The sequence below is a fragment of the Neofelis nebulosa genome, chromosome 9 (genome assembly GCF_028018385.1).
Source record: "Neofelis nebulosa isolate mNeoNeb1 chromosome 9, mNeoNeb1.pri, whole genome shotgun sequence".
Lineage (NCBI taxonomy): Eukaryota > Metazoa > Chordata > Mammalia > Carnivora > Felidae > Neofelis > Neofelis nebulosa.
The window spans coordinates 134,950,697-134,964,709 of NC_080790.1; the positions used below are offsets into that span (position 1 = coordinate 134,950,697).

The 14,013-nt window shown below is 48.6% G+C and overlaps 1 protein-coding gene across 2 annotated transcripts in view; it reads right to left on the reverse strand.

The window, feature by feature from the left end:
- Positions 1-10,112, reverse strand: part of CBLN4 (cerebellin 4 precursor) — a 62,574-nt gene extending 52,462 nt beyond the window's left edge. The window contains exons 1-3 of one of the 2 annotated variants that reach the window (XM_058686018.1): positions 9,571-10,112; positions 6,367-6,483; positions 4,444-4,579 (exon numbers count right to left, since the gene is read on the reverse strand). In XM_058686018.1, the coding sequence (XP_058542001.1) occupies positions 4,444-4,579; positions 6,367-6,483; positions 9,571-10,098 (781 nt within the window). In that variant the 5' untranslated portion in view covers positions 10,099-10,112. Of the gene's footprint in view, positions 1-3,240; positions 4,580-6,366; positions 6,484-9,570 lie in introns of those variants that run through there. The other variant, XM_058686019.1, reaches the window with a different exon arrangement.
- Positions 10,113-14,013: the final 3,901 nt, after the last annotated feature.

Sequence of the window (14,013 nt, forward strand, 5' to 3'; positions counted from 1 at the left end):
TAGGTCAGCCAACTTGAGGACCTTGCTATAACCAGTGGATTACCATTGTTCTGGGGACAGGTGGTTTAACAAAGTGGGTTGTTTAACAAATGTGGGTTGACAAAGCCAAGTGCCCTCAGTCAGAAGGTGAGATGGAACCACATGTTTATAGCACTGTGGCTCCTTGTGGGGATTCTGCGTCTTGATGTTTAGGGAGCTCTGAAAAGGGCAGGTGTCATCACTTCTACAAATCCAGCACCCACCAAAGCGTGTGACGCATTAGAAGGATAACTTCGGGGCACCTGGGTGCCTCAGTCGGTTAAGCGTCCGACTCTGGCTCAGGTTATGATCTCGCGATTTGTAAGTTCGAGCCCCACGTCGGGCTCTGAGCTGACAGCTCAGAGCCTGGAGCCTGCTTCCGATTCTGTGTCTCCCACTCTCTGTCTCTGCCCCTGCCCCGCTCGCACTGTCTCTTTCTCTCTCTCAAAAGTAAATACACATTAAAGTAATTTTTTTAAATAAAAAAAAGAAGGATAATCTCAACATTAGTTGAAGAGATTTATTTCAAGATACAAAGCAGGAACTTGCTAAAAGGGAGAGGCCAAAAGAAGAAACGCAGCTATTTTGATTTCCAGAAACCAAAAGGAAAGGGGAAAACAGACTTACTTCAAAAACAGAGAAAGAAAGGAAGAAAGAAAGATTTTAATTACATAATCATGTCCCAACAGAATCTGTGGTCACGGGGAGTACCCGAAAAGAAGCTGGAATCAGTGAGATCCTACACACTAGCTCTTTATTTCCTCCAGTTTTGTTTTCTTGGGATTCTGTTAGGGAGAAAACGCTGGCTGCAGACAATTGCTTGCGTTTGTCGATCAATAGATCAAGGAACAGTCAAAGGAGATCGGGAGGAACGGTGCTGGCATTGATGAATGTGGACAGGGCCAATGCAAATCCTGTGTTCAATTAGCATTTTTGTGGACCGAGCAATTTCTGAAAACTGTTTTCAAGTCATAGGATATGCAGGGAAGCATCCGGTGCCATTTCTGGAAGTACTTCTGATGCCTTCGACCCATCCCACTCGTGCTCAATCTTTGACCCTTCACCATGCCAACAGTAACGTCCGCCTCTGGCCTACTTGCTTCTTGGCTGTGTTAGGGCTTAAAGCGTTAGTAGTAACAGTCAGCCCTTACTTGAGCTTCCTTACAGAGCACCAGGCACTGCACAAGTCTCAGTAAATTCCCACAACAATGTGTTGTTTACAAATGAAATAACGAAAGCTCAGAGAGGTGAGGAAACTGGCCCAAGGTCACACAGCTGGTAAGTGAAAGTTGTAGAATTCCATCCAATGTCTGTCCAAAATCTACGCTCCCCGGACTAAATCATTCTGTCCCTTCTGTTCCCTCACTTCAATCTTACCTTTCCAGCCATGATGTCTGGGTAGCTCTAATTAGCTAGACCCACTTTGGAATAAGAACCTAAGGCTTTCATTCTGACCACATTAATCAGACGTCTGACCTCCCCACTGGGGCTCCTGCCTGTTACAGGTGCCTTCCCACACTTGATGGCCACAGCTTCAGTGCCTTTTTTTTTTAATTTTTTTAATGTTTACTTATTTTTGAGAGAGAGAAAGACTGTGAAAAGCGGGGGAGGGGTGGAGAGAGAGAGAGAGAGAGAGAGAGAGAGAGAGAGAGAGAGCGCAAAATCCGAAGCAGACTCCAGGCTCTGAGCTGTTAGCACACAGCCCAATGCGAGGCTCGAACCCATGAACCGCAAGATCATGACCTCAGCTGAAGTGGGATGCTTAACCAACTGAGCCACCCGGGTGCCCCTGTGTGCCTTTTTATATTAATTTTTTCTGGGAGGTTTTGAATGGATTTTGCATTCCAAAATATCTACACTGGTGCTTAGGAATTACAGTCAAGCCCTTTGCCGATGTTCTTTTCTGTTCAGAAAACTCTAGAAAAATCAGAGCAAGCCCCAAAGGATGGCCACAAGCATGTTTATAAAGACACTTATACGTTGGTCTATTTTGTTTAAGCATCACCTTTTCTCTGGTCCATCATAGGCGTCTATTACTAATGCAAATACCCTTGAGCCATTTTGCCAAAACAATGACTAATAGCATATTTATTCAAGTATAAACCAGTCCGTTGCAAGGTATAGACGCAAACCCTGAATACAGAGAGCCAGGGGAAAGGTTACGTTAGAGCAGGTGTATTTCAGAGGATGCCACACGTCCCCAGATGGAAGTCCCCTGTGCAGTATTGTGTTCTTACACAGCACAGTCACAAAGGAGGAAAGCTTCTGACTGGAAGCCAGCTGAAGAGTAACTTGCCAAGCAAAACACTGAGGATCCAATGCCAACATCTCCAGTTAATTCTTCTTGAGGAAGGAGGAGAGTCTCCCTGGGATGAATGAATATTTTGACTTGGTGATTAATCACAATTATGCTGGAAAACCTGCCCGTGTGTTTTCTCTCACAGGGTCCTCGAACACCTTCCTCGCTGCCACCGTCTACAAAAGGGGCCCTTTTAATTGCTTTAATTGAGAAAAGACCAGGAAATGGAGCCAGATCTCCAGATGAGACATCTATAATAATAGTCCCTCCGCAAAAGACACCGTAATATTCCATCTGTCTCTTAGTGTTGTGAAAGGGGCGGAACTTTCCCCCAAGTCTTCCCGTTGAGTGGTCTTCAGCCTCCTCACCACGCACTCACTCACTGAGCACTCTGACGAGATTTTAGCAAATTTTCTCAACTTGACTACCTAATGGTAAGTCCATTCCGAAAGAAGAGTTTACTAAGTCCATCGATTCTCTTTTGGCAGGCTGACAACTCCTGGATTTGAATGGATTAAACCCGGGAAAGATTTCCTATGCCAATTCAGAGGACACTCCCCCCAGATTCAGAAAGCTTTTCTTAAAAACTCCCAGAAAAGGGCGCCTGGGTGGCTCAGTCAGTTAAGCGTCCGACTTTGGCTCAGGTCATGATCTCATGGTCCGTGAGTTCGAGCCCCGCGTCGGGCTCTGTGCAGACAGCTCGGAGCCTGGAGCCTGCTTCGGATTCTGTGTCTCCCTCTCTCTGCCCCTCCCCTCCTCATGCTTTGTGTCTCTCTGTCTCTCAATAATAAATAAACGTTAAAAAAAAAAAAAAAAAGCACTCCCAGAAAAAGAAATGATAGGGGGGAAGCAAAGAAGGGTTGATGAGAAAGAGGAAGAATAGAATACATATTTCCCGAGCCAAAAGGACAAAACAATTCGGCTAACGTATATTGACCTTTATTCTATGACAGAGACATAAGTAATTTTGTGAGTTCATATGACCTGTACAAAAGACAAAATAAGATATTGCACTAAGTTTAGATATGGGATATTTGGATGTAATATTAGCTAAACAGATAAATATATACAATTTAAGGAATTAAGGCAAAACCAGATGATACTTCCAAACACAACAGAAGGCTTGAAAAATAGGTATAATTAAAAACAGGGGCATCCCATCTCCAGTTAATAAAGTGGTCAGGTCTAAGGGGAAAAAATCCCTCAGGTTTTTAATAAAGTGGTTATTATCAATCATGGTAATTCAAGCTGAGCAAGAAAGTATAAGATTTCCCAGGGAGGAGGGCGATCTGGTGGAGGTTCTGGGGGCTGAGCACTTAGAACTCAGGGAAGCAACTTTTTTCCTTGTCAGATTTAGGATCTATTCTTCCTATTAGAAAATATAATTTGGAAAATATGACTCTTTCACATATATAATTAAAATACAACTATGAAGCATTCTTTTTCGTTAAGGGAAGTCATGTTGGTGATCTCACAGGGTAAATTTGCGGGCAAGCCATTCGTTACCCTATTGGTAGAGAAGACACAAAGCCAGTCACTGAAAAAAGCAATTCCCAGTTACCTTAAGAGAACAAAAGAGACGAGTTCCAAAGGAATAAAAACAAGTGTAATCAATATATCAACACAGCATACAATTCTTTGGCAGTATCATACTAACCGTTGATTGCGCTCAGAACTTGAGAGTTTTCTCATTCTTAAGACCCACTCGCCAGTCTTTTAGAAACAAAGAAAGAAAACGCCACATCTGCAACGAATTCAGTGATTCCAGGAAATTAAATTCAGAATGAACCTTGCAGACAGCTTTTAAACTGTTAACACTTGAGCACAGATAGGTATTGTCTGCTGTGAGTCCCCATCCAAGTATACTGAAACACACACACACACACACAAATCATCTGCGAGACTGTGTATCAGTTCGGACAGGCCTAGGATCCTTAAAGAGAATCCATATTCACCCATGAGAAACCAATAAAAGACGTCAATCCGATGATGAGGAAATGATCTTCCAACAACTCAGGGGTGGGCCTCCCCTCCCCTGGATCAACATCGCGGAGAGATCAAATCCTATAGGGGAAACACCAGAAAGCCAGAGAACGTGGAATACTGCCAGCCTCCAACCAAGTTACCTTTCTCCAGTTTTAGGTAAACTTTATCCTCCTTATCCAGGTAGAGGAGCACCCCATTAGTGGCAGCTTCGCGGGTAACATCTTTGTCCCCAGCAAAGGCAGATATTACCGGCTTTCCATTTAACATCAGGTTAACCTACGAGAAGAAAAAAAAACCAAATCACTGAAAACATCTGCTGGGGGCTAATGAAAAATACCTAAGATGAAAGACCTGGTAAAACAGCTGATGTTCAGTAAATTCATCCTGGCTGTGGCGGCTATGCACTTAGTAGGTCCACTGAGCTGATTTTTTTTTTAATTAAAATAACTTTTAACTTCTCCCATAGAAATTTCCTGAGATGCCTCCAAAAGGATACCACCCATGGAGAGCGGCCTAGCCTCGCGGAAACTGGCCTCCCTTCAACACATAACTTAAGCTTGTGGTCTTATTTACTTGTCATATTCGATAAGAACCTTCCGGTAACGAAGCAAGCCTGAGGCTTCCCAGTATATTAGTAAAAAGAAGCCCAGTGTCCTTGGCTCTGATGAACCCAGATACAGCAAGATTCCACCAGCCACAGTTCATTTAAAATTATGGAATGTGTGTGTGTGTGTGTGGGGGGGGGGGGGTTCTTTTTCTGTTTGCCCTGATAATGTGTATTAAAAAATCATGATCGGGGAGCCCGAGGGGCTCAGCCGGCTAAGCGTCTGACTCTTGATTTCGGCTCAGGTCATGATCTCACAGTTCTTGAGTTCAAGCCCACGTTGGGCTCTGTGCTGACAACAGCGAGCCTGCTTGGGATTCTCTCCCTCCCTCTCTCTGCCCCTCTCCTGCTCGCTCTCACTCTCTCTCTCAAAATAAATAAATAAACGTAAAAACGATAGTGATCACCACTACCACTGAAGATTTTAATGATGGGTAATTAGCAAAGAATCAATAATTCATAAATTCATCATTATTATCAAATAATAAACTCAAAATGTGTTCACTTTTCTCCCCACTACAATTTTTATTATGCTGTTTTAAATATTACATGCATTTCTAAATATTGGGGCTTGGGAAAAGCTTTTCCACGCTAGTAAATTTGTTTACTAAATATTCGTTCCTTTTGTGTTAAAATAAAAAAAAAGCACTTTAATGAAATCTGTGGATGATAAATGTATCCATTCACTAGGATATGTAAAAGTGGGAGAAGAATTTGTAATCTATCATTCACCTGGCGACGGTATACAACACAAACATTGAGTGTATGATAAAAAGAATACTAGAATTCCACAGACATGCATCGGTGTCATTGGGTGTTAGTATATTTGGGTATCATAGGCTAGGCTTTGAGTGTAAGGTCAAGCCTATATCCTGAGAAAGCACAACACAAAATATGTTGCTCACTGTGGAAGTGAAATGTGTAACAATTTCCTAGCATCAGAGTAACTGAGGATAAACTCTTTAAAACATACCCAGAGAACACCCTTTGTAAAAAGTATATTGAGTAGTTTGCTGCTTCACAGATTTGTTTTCAATGGTTAACTGTATCTCATGCAGTTTAACAATAAAAGCGAGTTTGTTTCATGTAATATATACTTGTAAAGCCCCGCTAGACTTACAACTTTCTTCAGATTAATTTTTGCATATGGGTTAACTGAAGTCGGGATCTTATAAAGTGATTTGTGTCACTGAGTTTTTACCAAGCCACGTTTTTTAAGTGGTTGGTTGTTAGGACGGTAATAAATTCAATTGTTTATTTTTCTATATGTTTCTTGTCATAGCCTTAATGGATGCTATAAAGAAGAAAACTGGAAATTAACTGTTTTGAAAATAAACTATAAAGATGGTTGTTTATTTTTACAATGAAAACACATCTTGAGATAAACGCTTAAATACATAACCACTGCCAATAAACACTGTTGCTTGGGGGAAGAGAGGGAACAGGTCAAAACACATACCTGGATTGTTTGGCTCTGGTAGACTTTAATTACGTGAAAGCTGAAACTGTAAATTCCTTTTCTTGGTGCTACAAAGACAGACTCCAGGGTGAAAAAGTTACCCACATTTACTAGGATCTACAAATAAAAAATAATAAAGAACAGTTAAATTATTACAGTATTCTCTTCCGTAACTAAGACAAGCTTCCTTCCTTCCTTCCTTCCTCCCTCCCTTTCTCTCTCCCTCTTCCTCTCTCTCTCGCTCTCCTTCTTTATTTCTTTCACAAGTAGCTTAAGAAACCATACAGAATAAAACACCGTGTTCTACTTCTTTCCTCTTTAGTGACTTGGAAAATAGACTTGTGTAATGGAAAGTTCTTCTGTCTTTTAAATGGTAGAGGAAAAAAAAAAAAATAAAGTAACTGCTTTGCATTCATGCCTCAATTTCCAGCGAGGCCTGATGGCTCTGGAAACATCTAGATAACATGTGAGGGCTTATAAATATTAGCTTTACCTTGAGAGTCAGAGAAAAGGCATCTGCCCTGTATTTATATTCCCATCCTCTACAAGCCTTTGCAATGTCCAGAGATGACGTTTTCAAGACAGCCAATCGGCATCCATGGGCTCTCTGCAGTCATTCCTGGGCACATCACACAGAGGCCTGGGCACTCCCTCCACCATGTGACAGAATCCATGATACTGAATAGTGCACAGACTGATCTGAATGCCTGGCCCTCCCCTGAGCCTCTGCCAAACCTCTCCCAAGATCCATGGCCATTTTTTCATTGCTGTGCCATCTAGGCCTTAATTACAATATTTTGGCAATGACTCAGCCTTTGCAGGCTGCCAAAAAGTGGGGCATGAATAAAGACAGGCTGTGAAATAGGTGGCCTTCTTCTGTTCCTGCCAGTGTTATCCATTATCCTCTTATCAATCACCCGGTCTCTGCTTAAACTTCAAGGGTCAAAAATGAAAAGTAACAGAAGGCGCTGTTTCCTAAGAAAGCAACAATGCACTTTGTATTCCAAGACATGCAGCCTGTTTCTACTGGTTATGAAATTAACTCTGAATCTCAAGAAGTGACCTCTGTACACCAAATTTGCAAAGGTCACATAAGGAAGTCCCTTCCTATGGGAAAGCGAGTGGGAATGTTTGGGGCTGGGAAGTTGTAAAATAACTGGGGTTTAATCTAATTCTCTCCAAGAAATAAATCTATAACTGGCATCCCCCCAAATCAGATGTCCCTATAAAGAGACACTTCTACTGTATCAGTGGCCACCAGCAATGCTATATTCCTGCCAATATTAAGCCTTCTGCATAACTCCCGAAAAATATACCATCCCCTCTAAGCAATGCACCAGAATATAGTAACAGGTCAAGCAGACGCGCCAGGCTCAACCCTTGGCTTAAAACACATGTATGTGTGTAATTTTATTCTGAGATTTCACTTTCTTCCAAGTAACCATCAGATTTCTTCCTCTGACCTGACGATCAATGAGCTTCCAATAACCAATCGCCACTGTGCCACACTCCCCAACAGAGATGTTGCAAAGATTTTTTTCAAGCACATTGAAAATAATTTGAGGTACTTAGTGGGGACTTCCTGAATCAGATACAAGGAGCATAATTCATCAGCAGTAATGGAAATGGCTGATTAGTGTTGACTACACATGAGGCTGGATGTTGACTCTACGTTGTAATTAGAGCATCCAGGCACATAGAGATCCATAACTAAATGTCTTGTGGTCTCTACGATGCATGGCTCTCCAAAAAGAAGAACAAACCATTCTCCTCTTCTAATTGATGGAAAGGTCACGGAAAAGAATGCACCGTTCAGCGTATTATACGGTGTCCTGTCCGCAATCGTCCAACATTTAATTAAATGCATTGAAATATAACCCAGGGCTGTGCTAGACTTTATTTCCATCAAGATGGAAAATACTGCACCAAAACCCCTAAGGGACTGCTTAATTCTTTAAAAATTACAGCTATCTGAGAGTAAGCCCCAGAGAAGCATTCTCTGTCTGGCCAGCTGGAGAGTGCATTACTTAGGAACAATTAAGTAAGGAATGGAAATGTCACCTCATCCCTTCCCAGACGCATGTTGCAGCAGCATTTAACCTGTGCTCCTACACATCTGACTTCGCATACAACTGTGAACTACACAAGTGCCTCTGGAACTAAAAAGACTCTGGGTGCTGTTAGGGTTGAAATTACAACCCGGAGTCAGTTTTCAGTTTTAGGATTCCTTAGGGAACCTAGGCTGATGCCCGGTGTGGGGGGAGGGGGGGGTTCTCATCAGCCAAACCCCAGAGCTCCCGGTGGCTAAACAGAAGCCACAGATTTCATCAGTTCCTCCCCACCTCCTGCCCTCAACCCCACAGTCTGTCTTTCCCTGCGAATTTGCAATTCTCAGAAAGGACAGGAGCAGAGGCAGGAGCAGCGGTTTCCCAGCGCTTCCCAATGGGAGCTCCCCGCAGCCGCCCTTCCTTCCTCTCCTTCCCTCCACAACTTTTCTCCAAGTACCACAGGAAGGCTTTCGGCTGCAGAGGCGCCTGCAACGTCTGTGTGTGTGTGTGGGGGGGGGGGGGGGGGATCCTGCCCGCAGAAAGGTGGGCGAGATCTGACCCACGCCAGCGCTGCCCACCCTCTCCGGCCACGTGCGAGATCCCTGCAGAGAATGTGGACCCGCGAAGCTCTCTTTGGGGAGAAGCTTCTTCAGCTGCGGGGAAACCAATCATTCATCCGGAGACCGCGAGGGTACCGCGGGAACCGCCTCCGCGGCACCTGCAGAGGAGTCTGAGCGGGGGTCGGGGGGTGGGGGTGGGGGGGGCGGCAGGCTCTGGCCAAGAGATTGCGAGGTCCGGGGACCAGGCTCCCGCCGGCTCCTATGGACCTGTTGCTGTGAAAACTCGTCCTGAGCTCTGTCTCTCCTTGCTGGGCTCAGCGCTCCCAGCCTCTCTCCCGCTGTCCCAGCCGCCTCCTCCAGAGGCCAGGAGGGAATGCGGGCGGGGGCGGCGGTGGGAGAGACAGAAGTTTCAGACCCAGGCGCATCCGGAGAGCCGAGTGCCGAAATGATCTCCCACATCCCAGTCAGATCAACTTGAGCCTGAGCAGGCAGCCCCCGGTCCGGGCTGCCGGGAGCTCGCCCCCCGCCCCGCCCCGCCCCGTCCTCCGCCACCATGCAAACACACACCCGGCACCCGGCCTCCCTCGGGGTCTGACCTGATCGAAGTAAATGATGCGCGTCTTGTTGCTCATCTCGGACGGCTCATGGTTGGTGCTCCGCACCGCCGAGAAGGCGACCTTGGAGTTGGCCGCCCGGACCGAGATCCCCAGAGGCGAGGAAGAGGAGCCCTTGGAGTCCGTGGCCGGGTTCGAGTCGCACACCACCAGACACTTGCCCTCCAGCACGATAGGCTCCGTGTCGTTCTGCGCCCAGACGGGCAGCCCCGGCAGGGTGAGGGCGAGCAGCACGGCCGGTACCACGGACAGCGCCCGGCGCCCGGAGCCCATGGTGAGCCGCGTGAGCCGGCCGCAGCCCGCCGGCGCCTCCGCTCGCGCGCTTCGCCTCCTACCCCGGGACCCCGGCGCTCGGGAAGACGCCCGCGGCTGGACCCACAGCGCTGCAGGGACGGCGGCGGCGGCGGCGGCGGCGGCGCGCACACTTCCCCCAATTCTGTGGTCTGGAGTCAAAGTCTCCGCTCGCGCTCTCTCGCTGGCTCTGTTACCTTTGTCCTTTAAGGAGCTCATGCAGAACCCCCTACCCCACCCTCCTCCGCCCAAGAATCAGCCCTACCTGGGGCCCCCGCACCCACCCTGGCTCCTGGACATCTAAAAGTCACCAACCCCCCACACTCACACCTCAAGGAGGAAAACGGTAATGAATTCTCACCCCAAGCCCAAGCACCCCCAGGTGGACGACGGAGCAGGAAAAACAAAGGAGGCTCCAAAACAACACAAAACAAAACAAAAGCCTCGGGGGTTGGTGGGCGCCGAGCGATGCGGATGTCGGTCCTGGACGCGTCGGGCTTGCGGCACGGACGAATTACACAGGCAGAAGGTGTTTCCCGGACTGAGAAGAACGCGAGGCTGCGATCATGACCAGGACCCTAGCGACTCCCACTTTCGCCTGGTCAAAAATTCCCCGCACCTCGGCGCCTCTCGGACGTCGGCAGGTAGGCGGCAGCCAGCGGGGTCGCGGGCACGGAGAGCACAAATTCGCGGGATCAGCTCCAGGGCGCAGGGCGGCTCGGCGGCGGGGTCCTCTCCCAGCCGCTGCCGCGCGCCCGGAGTCCCTGCGCACAACTTTGTCTGTCCTCGCGCAGCCGGGAGGGCGCCAGGCGGGCACACGCGCGCTATTTATAGGAGCGCGGCGTCCGGCCGGGTCGGCCTCCAGCTCACCCCGCGGGCTCCCGGGAAAGGGGGAGAAGGGGGCGGGTGACCCCAGCGAACGGCTCTCGCCCGGCGCTGAACGCACCCCGGAGCAAGCACGGCGCACGCCGCCGCTGTCTGCCAAGGTCCGAGGCCGCCCAGCCGGGGGAGCGCGCGGCGCGGAGAGTGTGTGCCCGGAGAGAGGCGCGCACAGCCCCGCGCTCGCCCGGCTCCGCGCCTGCTCGCCCCTCCTCGGTCTGGGCGGGCGGAGGGGGCTGCGGCTCTCCTCGCCCCTCCCCGGCGCGGCACTCCGCCGCCGAGCGCTCTCCGAGCCGAGCGCGGGGCTGCCAGCCCGGGGTGCGGAGCCGGGTGCGCGGCGGCGCGCTGCCGGGGACCCGGGGACCCGCCGGCGTCCCGACCGCGGCTGGCCCAGAGCCGGCCCCAATGCGCCCTGGCGCCGGGCGAGCCCTGGGGAGCCTCGGGGCGGACCCAAGCCGGGGGGGCGGGGGAGGGGGTGGGGGAAGACTGGGGGCGCCAGGAGGAGGTGCTGGATGCCTTCGGCTCCGGGAAGAGGAGCCTTAGAAGCTGTAGGGGCGCGCGCCTTCCCGCCCGCCCCGCGAATCCACCCCAGGCCAGGCCAGAGAAAGAGTGTGAGTGAGTTAACAAGGGAAGAGTAAGTCCTCCGAAACCGGATCCCCACAAAAAGGCCAACTGCACTGCTGAGAACACAGCACCTTTCTCCCCTCCTGATGCGCCGCCCTCCCTCCTGGGCCACCCCACTGCCGTCTTGGCCTCTGATTGGCAAGATTTGTCTTTCCGCAGCCACCACTGGGAAGGAAGGGCTTGTCTTGGTCTGGCTGTGAGGACTTGGCCAAGTCGCTTACCCTATCTGAGAGGGCAGGACTCCACTAGGTAAGGTCCTGTGCTGTTTGTTAGTATTAATCTAAGCTCCAACCTAAATGGCCTTCTGAAGAATGTCACCACTTCCCCAAGCACTGATGTCCACCCGAAGCCTGGCATGGCTTTCCACATAAACCCTTGCTACACCGGGTGAATCTCTGCAGGCTCTCAGCACAGTGGGCTGGGGTAGCAGCCGCAATTTCCTCTCATTTGATGCTGTCTTTTGAGAGCAGAGGCAGGATCCAATTTCTGGCTCCTCTTTCTCTCCTGTAGGGATAGGCACCGTGCCTTCCTTTTCCAGGATATCTGCTTAGGAACTGGGACTTGGGTTGTTCAATTCCAGGCTGGAAAGGGTTTGAGAAGAAAAGGTCCGTTGGCGACAGAATTGTTAAATCCTCAATAAGCTATGTTCCCCACCAACCCCAATATCCTCTCTGCGTCTTTTGCTTCTCTGGGCATCTTCCCTCCTGCAAGAACTCAGATGGAAAGAAACTTTTTCCCTCCTACCTCTTTTCCTCGCCGGGAGTATTTATTCACAGCCACCAGATCTAGCAGATTGACCATAGCAGGGACTCAGTTGACTACGAATGACTAGATGCTTCCAAATAGAATGCAATTCTTCTTCATTCACCTAATAGTATAAACTGGTATAAAGGAATCTCTCTCGGTAAAATTCAAATTCAAAGCCTCCTAGGTAACTGGAGATGAAAATCTTGGTTCCCTATAAAAGACATCCCACTATTCAGGACGTTGTAAAGATGAGGAACACTGCATTTTCCGTTGACTCCTACTAAGAGAAGTGAAATGACATTGTGAATCATAGGTCCCGTCTCCCTTCCCACCACAGCGGACTGAACAGGGGTAGCCTGTGGGTTCTACTGCTATGGATCCATTGTATACCAGAAGCCCATGACTTGTACATCCTGACTGAGCACATGAGTTGGGGCTACCAAACTTTCTCTTTTTGGGACCTGAATGAGATGCTGAGATGGCTTCCAGTAAGCACTGGGTCCTGCAGAGGAGAGGTCTGTAATCTCCTGAACCGGCCACGGAAGAGCCACATTCAGGTTGACACAGAGGAGCGTGTTGGAAGAAACAGGACTGACCACACTTCTAGACAGAAGCCAGTTCTGGAGACCATGCACTTCTGAGAGATGGGGCGGGGGGGGGGGGGGGGGCGGGGGGGAGGGGAATGAATAGTGAATCTCCAGTCCTGATTCCTGCTCACAAGAAGTCCAGCAACACTCTCGTCTAACTTTGCGTTCCTGGAAAACCTCCTGTGTCCTCGCAGTAAAACCCATCTCATGCGAGCTCATTTTAGTAACCTACTCCTGTTCCTTGCTGGCCCGAAGCCTCATTAGAACAAAATCCCAGAAATCAGACCACATATGGACACACATCGCCTGCCAGAAGACATGAACAATCCAATCCCCTGCCCATGGGAAATGGTTGTCCTCACATTTGGGGAAGGGAAGCATCACCTGCTCCCCACCCTCGCCTCCAGCCCCAGCATCCCCAGGAGAAAAGAAGCAGGATCAAGTCCAAGTTCAGCCACTGCACAGATCTGTTTCTTTCTTTTCCTTTTTTTTTTTTTTTCATTTGAAAGTATTAGAAAACCTCGTTCTGACTCAAATGTTTCCCTGCTCTGAGATTCCCAGATTATAATTGATGCCCGGGAATTTTGTTCTTAGACCTTTAATGATTTCATGTCTCTGCAGTTGGGCTAAACTTGAAGTATATGAGTAAAGTATGTTAGAATATGAATAGAATAGAATAGAATATGAATAGGCAAGATGGTCTTGCCTCTGAAAGACTACTCCTGATGTCAGTAAATTCCATGACTCATTGTGTGACCATCCCTTAGAGGAACCAAGTTCCAAACAAGCCCAGGATAATAAGGATCATGAGCGATTTTGTTTCCGAAGAAAATGTCTTGAAGAAGGCAACGACGGACACATGGTATTGACCTCAAAGGACCTCACCTGAAAAATAACCCCGTGGTTGAATGCAAGAAGAGTCTGTGCATCAGCACCCCAGGTCAGTCATGCCAAAGGTGGAAAGTTGAGAGAGCGGGAGGCAGGGAGGGAGGGAGGGAGGGAGGGAGCGAGCGAGCGAGCGAGTGCAGTGGGAGAAACTCACATCACCAGACTACAGTCCACTGGGACACTGAATTACCCTTTGCCCTCTTCGGTGATACTGACCAGCCCATGCAAACACTCCTCTTCAAGGGAGGATAAGGAGCTTGTGGATAAAAAGGCTCTGTGAACAACCTATACTATGTGACCCCTGAAAGTTTCAGAGCCGTGCCGAGTAAATCCCCAGGACCCCCTCTGGAGACACGGAGACTACCGACTTGCTTTGCATGAAGAGGGTATTCTGGGGAAAAGTAGATGG